The 12,661-nt window shown below is 46.3% G+C and overlaps 1 protein-coding gene across 8 annotated transcripts in view; it reads left to right on the top strand.

Annotated features, from left to right (window-relative positions):
* Positions 1–11,678, top strand: part of Arhgef7 (Rho guanine nucleotide exchange factor 7) — a 126,888-nt gene extending 115,210 nt beyond the window's left edge. For 7 of the 8 annotated variants that reach the window (XM_074042979.1, XM_074042975.1, XM_074042974.1 and 4 more), the window contains 4 exons: positions 382–558; positions 7,842–7,941; positions 8,237–8,291; positions 9,266–11,678. In XM_074042979.1, coding sequence (XP_073899080.1) covers positions 382–558; positions 7,842–7,941; positions 8,237–8,291; positions 9,266–9,388 — 455 coding nt within the window. In that variant the 3' untranslated portion in view covers positions 9,389–11,678. The remainder of the gene's footprint in view (positions 1–381; positions 559–7,841; positions 7,942–8,236; positions 8,292–9,265) is intronic. The other variant, XM_074042978.1, reaches the window with a different exon arrangement.
* Positions 11,679–12,661: the final 983 nt, after the last annotated feature.

Below are 12,661 nucleotides of genomic sequence, written 5' to 3'. Positions count from 1 at the left end.
GTTTTACAAATCATGTTCTAAATGAGATTGTTTGTTAATAGAATTGATTAATTGCAAGTGTTTAGAATGATCTTTTGGACATGAGCATAATTTGTAGATATAGCCTTTATATTTTTTTTCTTTAAAAAGGAGCAATTTGAAGCAATATTGTGATTTAGGTTAATGTAGTTTTGTTCTGAGGTTGTGCTAAGTTTGTTAATAAAACCCAGCCATAAATAAGGAGAAAGATACATTGTTGCCATTTTTTAACAATATTTTCTCTTTTCCTTCTCTTCCCGTCACCTTTTGCTTTTGTTTCATGTTTTGGTTGTGGCTCTTCCTGTCCGTCCCTCCTCATCCCACCTCTGCCTGTTGCACCTGTCACTCCATTCCCCGTCTTAGCATGGCAAGGCACTGACCTGATGCATAATCACGTCTTGGCTGATGACGACCAATCAAGTCTAGACTCCTTGGGTCGTCGCAGTAGCCTTTCTCGTTTGGAGCCCTCAGACCTCTCGGAAGACTCTGAGTATGACAGTATATGGACAGCCCATAGTTACAGAATGGGCTCCGCATCTCGTAAGAGCTGCTGCTCCTATATCTCTCACCAGAACTAATGCACACTGAGCTTTTCTTAACCAATGCTTGTTGTATCGCAGCCTGCTTTTCTTAGATGTTTTCTTGCTGTTCTTGTCTCTTTTATGTGATATTTTAACAACTTCTGAGAGTTTTCCTGGTATTTCCCATTGTACCTGGTGGAAGCATAATTGCCAATCTGAGTACACAACTGCTGCTGTTGGAGGGAGACGGTGGGTCCCGGGAACCTGGCCCGAGGGTGCTTTTCCAAAGGGGAGTTGTTCTATAAAACCTCCAGCTGGTTGGTTTTTATTCTCTGTGCAGCAACTGTTTCTTTTTGGATACAGCTGTATGGACACTTCATATTTTATACCAAAACCACACAGGTTTGCCATCTAAGTGCCAGCAACAAGGAGGAGACTCTGGCCTTACATGTAGGGACCTAAATTTTTTATGTCTAATGTACACTGGGTGGAGCAGTTGTGGAGAGATGGTGAGAGGAATGTCTGTGACAAAAGTGCCGCGAGCCCTGTCCCAGGGCTGTTCTGGAGACTGCAGAAGGCTGGTGGGCTGGCCTCATGGGTGTGCACAGCCCCACAGCCTTGTGTCCTTCCATGTACTGCACTGTGGCCAAGAGTCAGTGCAGTTCTCCTTTGTAAAGCGAGCTCACTGTCTCAGCTCAGACATGCACTCATCATCTCACCACACCTTGAGCTGCAGTGACTGCCAGTACACGGCACCAACAAGTCTCACCCTGAACCCAAACCTCCTGCCCGGAGTTGGAAGCATCCGCCTCTGCCAGTGTAGATTAGACAGCAGTTAGAGGCTTGGGGTTGAGCGCTTGGCTTTGGTCACAGCTGGCTGCCTTGACATCCATACTTGCGCTGTCTGTAAGTCATGAGCACAGTGTTGCTTTCAGCAACCAGCTGCAGTGAAACTCCATTTACAGCAACCCTGAGGTCTATGACTTGAGTGGAATAGGATATGGAAGACTTACTTGTAAGAAGTCTCCTGTCTTCCTGGGATTTGTTGTAAGGAGTTTTCACCGGCCTCACTTGGGCTTCAGAAAGAACTGAATGTGATTTTGTTCATTCAGTCCTAGCCCACTTCTGGTCATTGCTTGAGGGGCAGAACTGGGTTCTCTCCCACATACTCTGTTTGATGTTAACATGGAACCGTAATGGTTGTATTTTAAGCATCCGTTGACACCTGCTTCAGAACATGATGCCGTAGTAAACTGGGAATAATGTGTTTTCCTTTCTTCAGGGTGGCTGGAGTTCCAGGTGGCGTGACCTTCTTCCCCACCCCCTCCTTGCCAAGCCCATGTGCTCACTGTTGTGTCTCATTTGCGCAGAGTGCGCTCTGATGCAATACAACCCTCTCCTGGGAGCTGCGTACTGCTGCTCATCAGCCAGAGGTGGCTTGTGACCCCCTGGGCGGCTGCATCTGCATGGAGTGAGGGGATGACAGGAGCCCCTGGGGCAGGCAGGGCAGCTGCTCACTCCAGATATCTGTCCCTAGTCGCTACTGAACTGCTTGTGCCCTCTGGAGGTTTTGTACTTTTATATCCATTAGTGTAAGAGGGTTGAAGAGCAAGCTTTTAAAATTGGCACCCAGTATTAATTTCCAATAGAGTCGAGGTTTGTGTAGGCTCTGCCAAATAGCAAGTGACATTTTTGGAAATACGTACCCATGAAGTGTATATATTTATTCAATATCTTACAGTGATTGGGTTGCAATCCCACAGAGTGTATGTCCTTTCTGACATCACATAGGACATCCTTGCTTTGACACTGTGATCACTGGGTATGTGTCTGCCACGCTTTAGCACTGGTGGCTTGTTACATGCTGGGTGGCACAACAATGAGATGCAACTGCCACACTTGGGGTTTTCTTTAACATCAAGTGTCATTGTTTGTCTTAATGAGACGTTTCATCGGTACTGTATTCACCAAAGTTTGACAGTTTTCCATCTCCTTATTGTATCAGTCAAAGCCATTTTGACGGTAACAGAATAATAGCCTGACCTTTTCTTTGTTTGCATTTGTTTTGAATGTCTGACACCATAAGCCTTTGTGACTTGGTTAGAAATACTAGTATCCCAGGCCCAGAAGAAGGTCCTCAAGTGGCAAAGGTGACTTGGCGTCCAAAGGGCATCATTTCTACTTTTGTGGAACTGTAGTCACGATGATACCGGTACCTTATGTTCATGAACTCTGTAATACTCTGTGTACAGTTGGTATTCTAACAGAAGGATGAAGACTGAGCTGGAAGGTAGGTGTAAGCCATCGCTAGGCCCTTTGAAGGTGTCCTGAACAGTGTTCCCGTCGAAATAACGCTCGTCGGAAGTATTTAATAAGCTATATTAATTATGTGTTTTGCATAAAATTGCCAAAACACAGTAATATGTATATAGTGGTATAAGATCTTGAAAAAAAAATCTATATATTGTGCTCTTTATCTGTGAATGGGAAAAGCCATTTTTAGTATTTGACTACCATTTGAAAACTATTGGATGTATATCTCGATGTTGCATTGTATTGTACAGTATGCACATTGTTTGTGGTTGCATATGGCAATGAAGTGTTTGTTTTATAAAAAAAAGACATCTGTTATGTACAGTTGAAATAAATTTTGCATTTGCTAGCCCGTGACTTTTAATATTTGTTATGTGGGGGAGAGGGAATAGCATAGTTTGTAGTTGATTATGAGTTGGCTATTCTCCCCAAACGCAGCATCTTCCAAAGGCAAGCCAGGCGATAGGATGCTCTGTCTGCCTTGATAGAGGAGCTGGCACCTTCTCGGGTCAAATATGTTCTAGACAGTGCAAGGTCACGCCTTCATTTTTTATTTCCCTCACTAGAAGAGTTATTTTCAAAAAGAAGCATTATCGTTTGTGCATAAGTAAAAAAAACAACAGGATTTAAAAAAATTTTTTATTTAGGCTAGGATCAGTGTTTTCCTTTTGTTTTACAAAGTACATGCCCAGCTCAGAAGAGAAAAGCGCAGCAAAGAAAAAGGAAAGAAAAGAAGTACCTGGTAGCATGCGTGGGGATAGGACAAGGTGTGGTAAGCGGGTGCTGAGACCTCTCTGAGAAAAGATGCTTCCTTTCCCTTTCTATGAAGGAAACATGAGCTCAGATCCCAGAACAATGAAGAAAATGGCACACGTGACTTTGGAGAGAGTCTCCTGAGCAGATTTTTGTGTAATACTTTGCTCCCTCTCGAAAGTTGAGTATAACATGTAGAATTAGGAAGGTCACGCGTTTAAGAAGGCATGCACAGATGTACCTAACTGATGGCCAGGTGGGTGCACTAGATGCTCGTAGGCTCCTAGTGCAGGCAGACACGTGTGTGTGTGCATGCCGTGGTTCTGACGGTGGAGCTCCATCATCCCAGAGTCAGTTGTGTGTCATCACTGTGGCTCCCGGCCACAGTTCCTGCAGACAGCACGGTAGGCACTGGTGGAATGGGACCCTACTCTGTTGGAGCCCAGACATGGCATTTTGTCTATAAAGTGAGATTCCTTGGTGAGATCTGTGTTTCTCAAACTGAGGTTCAGCCTAGGGGTCTCTGACTAATGGAAGGCAGGGTTCTAGGATTCTGAGACATCGCTGATGTGTTAGCGTCTGTGCTCCTACTACTGCAAGCATGTTGCCAGGTGTCGAGTAGATCCAGGGCCTGCTGGCATCTAGTCACATGGCACAGTAGTGGCCATGTGGAACTGTCCCCCACCCCGTGTCTTAGAGGCCTGAGGGTAACTCTGCCATTCCTGGAGATTCCAGTTTGAGTACATGTTATTCCATTATATTCATGTGTTTCTTATTACCACCTCCATACAGAAACAGTAGCAGCAAGGACACACCAGCAGTTTTGTGTGTTTGTAGACACAGGATTGTAGCAAACCACAAGATGTTTTATTATTGGTAGAAAAAAGTGTTCCTCCCTTAGCAGAGTTTTGGAAGGGCTGAGTTGATGAGTATTTTTGTGGTAAAGGCCCACTACATGGTAAAGGTGTACAGTGAATGTCTAAGAAGTGGCAGTCACCTGCAGCACTTCAGAAGTGATGTGGTGTGGAACCTGTCGTTATCTCCCCAAACAGCGACTGTCTTAGAGCCAGCGTGACAGCACTAGTAAGCATGAGCCCTTGTTACAGGACTTAGTGCTATCATGTTCGCTGGCGGTTCTGTTGTGAACATCCCTTTTCCAACCTAGGTAATTCAGAAAAATTGTGCTGTGAAGCCTTTAAAAATACTTCAGTAATTGCTGATGTAACTTGTCTACTTTTAGAAACTTTGTTCTAAAAGAAATAGCCAGCTTATTTGTAAACCTGGCTAGAAAACACTGTTTTGTTGAAAGGCCAGACATTTTCTCCAGTCATCTTAGAAAAGTATGTTATATTGCAAGTAGGCAGACGATTAGCACTGTGTGGGTTTCTGTGCAGAGTGATGATCTTCATTTTCTGCTTTCTGGTTCCCCAGCGGGTCCGTCAGTGGCATTTTTTTTTCACGTTAGTCTCAGGACTAGAGCAGTTAGTGTCTTCTGTCTCTAACATCAATCCTCACACTTTTTATTCTTTGCCACTGAATTCTTGTGTACCCTAAGCACACACTATTTGCAAAAACAAGACCTGTGCCGTGAATTACCAACCCTTACTGGGCTTTAGTTCCTCAAATTAATGACATTGCTGTATGGAATTTCAAGTTTTATCTGTAAATTCATTTGGTGAGAGATAGCTGAGTTAGTAAAACGGTGTTTACTAACTCTCAGCACAGCTTTGCAGCTCTTTTGTGACTTTTGAGTAATGAGTTGAAACTCAGTTGTTTAAGTAATGGGCCTAGGGTGACACCATTTGTGACTATCTTATGTCACTTGGGAACATTAAGTAAACAAAGATACTGTGAACAGATTGTCCAGGAAACTAGAAGAGACAAAAAGTAACTGAAAGGAATTTACTCTGAGGCATAGTTACACAAAACCTTTTTCCAACATGCATGCCATACTTGCTACTTACTCCTTTTGAGGAAGTCTATTGAATGTAATGTGCAACTGATTTGCCATTGCTATCTTTTTGTGATTCGAATCTGATGCAGTTACCAGCTGTTGGGGCCCAAAGCAGGACATGGGGAGTAGCCAGCTAGCTGGGAGCCTGCTTCTCTTCATGGAGCTTGTGCAGAGCCATGTGTTTCTACACATGGGGAAACACCTGATCTTTGGAATCTTTGTGTACTTTTCTGGGCATAAAGCATATGAATTTAACTTCTTCTTCTAGAGACAAGGAACACCTGCACCTACACCTGCACCTGCACCTGCACCTGCACCTGCACGGGAGGCACTCGGAGAGTGCCAGGCTGGTCCTTGCCGCCTCTTTGTGCTTTCTCTCATGCCTCTCGGTGTGGCCCTTCAGCATTCTATGTTCACCAGGAAGAGGAGCCCCATAGTCGGCTCCTGTCACCTCACAGAGGTCATCCAGAAAGGTCCTGTCTTCTGGGGCCTGTCAGAGATTTTTGAGAGGACTGATGTTGTCAAGCCTGGTGACATTTTTATAAAACCTTTTTCCTCTCTGGGACCATATCTTGAAGTCTACCATCCCTGAAGCATGGGTCAATTTGGGAAAGGTGGGTGGTGTGGCCTCTCTAGGGCCTGTGGATGCAACTCCTCCCCTCCCCCAGTAAACATGTCAGCACAAGAGAGTCCGCCTTCCTTGAAATAGTTTTTGATAAATTTATTTATGAATATACTCAGATGTACCTGCTCATTACAGCTTTGACAAAATTCCAAGAGCTCGGATTTGTTAGGAGACAGAAATTACTCTTGAGTACACACAAAAGCCCCTCTTTTCACGGCCATACAATGCAAGTCTTGTGAAGGGTGGACTGTCGTGCAGGTGTGCTTGACTGCTCATACCCAGTGCTGTTCCCGCCCCTTCCCCTAGCTCCCTGAGTGGACTGTGTTGTTGTAGTCTGTCCAGCTCCCGCCTTCCTGGTCTCAGAAGAGGCTCTTTCTTGGCAACTTGTGTCAGAGTGGCCTTTGCAAGCACATGAAGGGGAGCCTGGGGACATGTGCCCAAGGCCACAGCCCTTGGGGCCACATGGGCCATTTTTTGGCCCCTCTCACCATCAGCTTTGGCGGCAGTGGTTACTCTCGTTCTGTTCGGGGAGTACACATTTGCCATAAAAGGCTGGCAAACTGCTCTTTACAATTGTCTTTAAAATGCTTGCATTATTCTGGGTTTCCATGACAACAAGGGAACACAGTGCCCTTGCAATTTGACAGACTTTCAGGAAGACATGAAAGGCATAGCAGAAGCATAAAACCAGGCAAGTTAACCACCATTTCCTTGATAGTCAGCTTGCCAAGAGCAACAAGTGTGCTTTTCTCAAGGAAAAATGTTTAAATTAGGGCAATTCCACTTGCAAGTGCTTGTGTTCTGGAGTAGATTATACCCTTCCTCCAACTTGCACGTGATGTAATTGTTCAAATATACGGTGGTGTGTTATCACAACACCTGGCTTTGAAGAGAATCTTCACATTATTAAAATAGATCTGACTCGTCCCTTACCTTTTACAATGACTGTTTGGATTTCACAATTGACCTCTAAAGTAGGTGCCTTGCAGCATTTGCCAGAGGGCTGTTCCACACGAGCTTTTGTGCTGGGTATTGGTTAAAATGGTATACAGGTTCCCCGGACATCGTAAACAGCTCGCTTCCTGTCTTTTAGAAAAGTGCTTATGTTCTGGGAAATGGAGAATAAAAGTTTCATAAAATAGGCAGGTAATAAATTCCACTTCTTCTGAATTACGTGCTGTAATATCTTTCTTTTGGGATGTTAAGGGTTAATTTTTCATTTTTACTAATTGCCAGATACTTAATTTTATAAACACTTAGTGTATGTGTTATATATGGTCTTGTATGTCTTTCTAAAATTCCTGTGATAATATGACTTAAAATTTGATTGAGTGTACAGGGCAATGGGATCAGAACTTTTAACTGCCCCGCTGTTGAAAATGTTAGTGTTTAAAAGACCTACAATCCAGATACAAAAAATGAAATTTAATAAATTGCAAACAGGCTGGTGTGTCCTTTCCTCTGTACAGCTTCGGGCATGAAAAAGACTGCACTCAGTAGACAGAAGTGGGGGAAGTGAGAGATGCCCTCTCCTCGTCTGTCTTGCGGGGTTTTTAATGCGCAGCCTCACATGTAGTGATGTCGTGTAGTCGTTAGCTCCCTTCCGTGGTTGTGCCTTGCTATTCACTGAGGTCTTTTCTTTCTTTAATGACCTTAGGTTCACGAAAAGAATCTGCTCCACAAGTCCTGCTTCCGGAGGAGGAGAAAATCATTGTCGAAGAAACTAAAAGTAACGGTCAGACAGTGATGGAAGAAAAGTAAGATGTCTTCCACTCTACTGAGGTGGCCTGTGCACTCTTTAAGTGGGTTGTGGAGGCAGAAAACATCCCTGAGGGCTGGGCATGGCTTCCAAAATTCAAATTCCTCCACAGGTTGGAGTCGGGCTTGGCTCTGCGGTGCAGAGGTGGGCTGCTTTGGAGTCGAGAATTAAGGCAGAGTGCTAGGGCGGAGCAGCTCTGCTTCCAGCATGGTGCCCCATGATCCTTCCTGTGTCTGCGTGTCCGTGGCGCCCCGCCCCCCCCATTCATGTGTTTGCTCTGTTTACCATTTCAGGAGCCTTGTTGATACTGTGTACGCATTGAAAGATGAAGTCCAAGAGTTAAGGCAGGTGCGTCAGTTGCTTTCTAATCTTTATAATGGGTGGGAAATAAAGGAAAATGCTGTATTACAAATGAAGCTTGGTGTAGCAAGCACAGGGTCCGGAGTTCAAACTCCAGCACTGGCACAACAACAACAACCCCAAATAAAAAGAAAAAGAAACTCACTGTCCATCAACAAAGAAATTACTGAAAGGAAGTCATGTCTTAGAATTCCAAGACATACAGCCATTGGCCTTCCATAAGAGTGATAGACAGCAAAGGTGTTCTTAAAGTGACTTGTTTAAATACTTTAACTGTACTGTTTTGATATAAGCTATCTCAAAATTTAAAATTTCTACTGGTACCTCTTAGTCCACCACAAACGGTACACGTGCTTCAGAAGCCAGGACAGTGAGCCAGTGACATGTGGCTCGCTTATCAGGAGTGTCCGCGTGGGTACAAGGTGAGCAGGGAGGCGGGCAGATGCTGGAGGCTCAGGGAGGAGGGACAGATGTGTTCTGGGTCTGGAGCATTGTGATGCATCCTTGTGGCTCCTCAGTGGGTCTCAGCAGCATCCCTGTAGGCTGGCTCCAGGCTCACGCCCTGTGTGCTGGGCCTCCACCTGCCTCCCCACCCCCCACTCCACCAGCAGTGTTACACGACGGTTGACTCACTCCTGAGGTTATTTAGTGTCTGTTGCTTCTGGTCCTTATTTGGCTTTACAAGGGAATTGAAAATGCTAACAAGAAATTGGGTAGGAGTTGTTCTTCTTTCGCTCTTTGCAGAAATTTTATTAGGGTGTGCCCTCCACCTGTGAGTTCTTCTGGCTCTCAAGAAGCTAGTCTGCCACCAGAGAGCCATAGTGCCTCTTGAGATCTCACAGTCTTGGAGACCGATGCCTCCCCACCTCCCAGCCCACAGATGCTGCCACACAGACAGTTTAGGGAGAGGCTCTGTTCAGTATCAAGGCCAGTGACCATCCTGTGGTCTGCTTAACTCACAGGATAACAAAAAGATGAAGAAATCTCTGGAGGAAGAGCAGAGGGCCCGCAAAGATCTGGAGAAGCTGGTGAGGAAGGTTCTAAAGAGCTTGAATGACCCTGCTTGGGATGAGACCAATCTGTGAGATCACCCAGCTCTTACAGGCTGAAGACATGTGAGGACCAGGCAGGACTGACGAAAGCTGTCTTCGCCATGTAAACAGAAATGTTCAAACCATCACTGAAGAATCCACCTGAGGTATAGACACTGAGGGCCACTCTGCATTGTTTCCCTCTGCTGACATCTCGATTACCTCATTTTGCAATAAGTTCAGTGACTGACTAAAGTCCTGCCTTTTTGGACTTAGAATTGAATCTATAAACACCATATACACGCACTTCTTGTAAATATCCATTCTGAACGCACATCTGTGACTGACCAGGCTGACCCTCCTTCCCCCTAACCCTCTGGTCACTGGAGTTGTACTCGCGTTTGGGCACCATCACAGGCGGAGGATTAGGGGGGCTTTTGGTGGATGTCATACTCCTGCACCAGCAGCCTCCATCGTGCCGGGCAAGCACATCCCACCTCAGCATGCCTCACAGGGCAGCTTAGCCTTTTGTCACCAGTCTTCTTTTTAAAGCAGTATTGCAGTCTCAGGCCAGCAGTGTGCTGAGGGCACTGCACTGGCTGAGTGCACCTCGGCCTTGAACTCCAGGAAGTCAGCATCGCCAGGTCTGTCTGTGGTCTGAGTACTGGGGTTTCAGGACTGTGCTCACAGCATAGGGAAAATGGCTCAGACTGTCTACAGAGGTTCGTACAGAAACCTGACAGAGTACGCTGTTTAGCCCTCCCCCAGAGAGAGTACTAGGGCCTGTATATAAAATGTGTTATTTATTATGCATGCCATAGCCAGTGAGAACGAACAGAAGCAGTGCTGCGAACCCATGCCAGTCGGCGGGGTATGGTTGTAGCCGGTCTTGACCCCGAGATCTGCTTTGCCACTGGTTGCAGCCAGCATTGCCCTGTGCCCACTGAAAACCCACTTTCCCCTTTTCCAGCAAGACTAAAGCAATACACACTGAAGTTCAGCCGAATAGCAAGAGCTGAGGTGAAGGGCCATCCTGACACAGGTGGGGGACAGGGAAGGAGGCCAGATCTTGCTCTGCTTTGCTGCCTCCCTGGGCCTTGGAAAGCCAGTGGCCTGGGCAGGAGGCCCCCCCCTCATAGCGGGCCTGGCTCTGTTTTAGCAATAAGTGTTGGTGGCCGCAGGAGTGTGGCTCTCAGCTTCTCTCCAGAGAGGCCTGTTTGAAAGGAAGATTGACTTTTCCCTTGGAATGCCGGAAAGAATCCCAGCAGCAGGCATTGCAGATGCCTTGGAACCAGCTCTCGGCAGCAGCCCTGACTTTCTGTGTGTCAGTCTCATCGTCCTTTGCTTGCACGCAAATTCTTTCAAGTTGGGCACCTCTGAGGTGCTTTGATTTCTGGTGGTCTGGTTCCTCCTTCATACTTGTGTTTATTGCAGTCTCTGCCCAGCCCTAGGCATGGGTCTGCCGGGGGCCCCAGGTCCTCTCAGAATTACCCACTTCCTACTTGCACTCTACATGTTTGCACTGGGACAAGAAAAGACCAAGTCTTCTGTCTTCTTGTTCATAAACCCCGTTTTTACAAGTGTTCTTGTGACCCATGAGATGTTGCGGTGGACAATAGCAGATTTTAACTCAGGAACAACTCTCCTCGGACCTCTCCACCACGGGCAGTGGGTGGCCTGTGTTCTGCAGGCCGTTCTCGCCACCACTGAGGCTGCTGGAGTCCTAGGATGGCCTCCTACAGACCTGCCTTAATGATTCGCCTGAGGTGTTTGTGGGAATACTCAAGTTCCAAACACCCTCCCCTGAATGCGGGTTGAGGCCGTGTGGACGGCTCCTTTCCCTTCTGTAGGCCCAGCTCCTTCCAGGCTTGCTGCGGAACGGATTCTGCAGCTGAGAGCAGTTCTTTTTAAAACTTGCCCTGCTGTACACACCTGTGTCTGTTTCACCTCAGAGGGTGGGGCTTTGACACAGATGTTAAAGGGGCCCCACTTACCAAGGGTCACTCCTTTGTCCTCATCTTTGAGGGATTAGGGGACGAAGCCATTTCCTGTCCTGTAGATGTGAAGCACTTTCTGTTTCAAACCACATTGAGATGTAGCAGCAGCACCTGAAGCTTCGTTGTACTCTTTCAGTTCTGCTGTCCACACACATGCCGGTGCTGGACCTAGAACACCTGCCATGGCCTGTGCACTCTTCATGCCAATCATTCCCGCTTCCCCAGGGCGCCCAGGGCGCCTGGCCCCGGAGGAAGCGTGGCACAGGCAGCGTCCTGGTGTTGACTACTACAGTGTCTGCGCTACATCATTGCATCTATTAAACTGACTATTTTTCCTACTTCACAAACTGTGTCACTTTATCTTTTCCACAGTTGCCGTGTGTGTGTGTGTGTGTGTGTGTGTGTGTGTGGGCTTTTTTAGATTTTAAAAGTTTGGTGTGAGCTTTTGATACTGAAAAATAGGACATTTATGTTTGAAACCAAGTTGAGAGCACATGAAGACACCAAGATAAGGAAAGAAAACTGGAAGTTTTAGGGAAGGAAATGGAAGCGAGCCCTCTTGGGTGCAGTCTCTATGCCATATTGGAATAATGGCTTTCAAATTAGCAGACTATCAGTAGACCATTTTGTGGGGTTGAATAAATGGGAGCGTTTTGAAGATCTCTGTGGGGTTCTTCATAGGAATTGCCACAGGACAAAAGGAAATTGCTGTGTGCTTGTCTGGTAAAGTCTTACCTACCATTTCCTTGAGGGTGTTGGGAGTTCCCTGGTCGAGGGGGGTCTCTCCTTCAGAGGGTTGAAGACACTATTGAAGGGAAGAAAAGCCTCTGATTAGAATGACAAAGCTGGGAGTGGTATAGATCTATTTGGTAGGTGTGTATTAGCATTCTGTGACTGACAAAATATCTGAGAGAACCATGGTGTTCGTCCATGGTTGCTTCACCCTGTCACTTTGGGCTTGTGGCAGCACAGCGCATCAGGGCAGGAGCACCTGGTGGAGAGCTTACCTTGTGGTGTCTGAGAAGACACAAAAGAGGCTAGGGTTCAGCAATCCCCAATGACCTAACTTTCTTCTACTCGGCCCCATCTTTTAAAGGTTCTACCACATGCTAATGGCACCACCTGGGGATCAAGTAAGTCTTCAACACATACATTCCTGTGGGGGACGATGAGGATCCAAACTGCAGCAGTGGATCACCTTCCTACTTATAAGAAACTTTACCCTTAACCTAAGTGGAGCTAATTGCCTTGTCTGTCATCTTAGGAACTTTGACTTAAGAAAACTTTGTTGGCCAGGTAACTTGGTAAACTACTATTTCGAGTTCCTGCC

The sequence above is a fragment of the Castor canadensis genome, chromosome 10 (assembly GCF_047511655.1).
Source record: "Castor canadensis chromosome 10, mCasCan1.hap1v2, whole genome shotgun sequence".
NCBI classification, from domain to species: Eukaryota; Metazoa; Chordata; class Mammalia; order Rodentia; family Castoridae; genus Castor; species Castor canadensis.
This window is presented reverse-complemented; position numbering and strand designations above follow the sequence as displayed.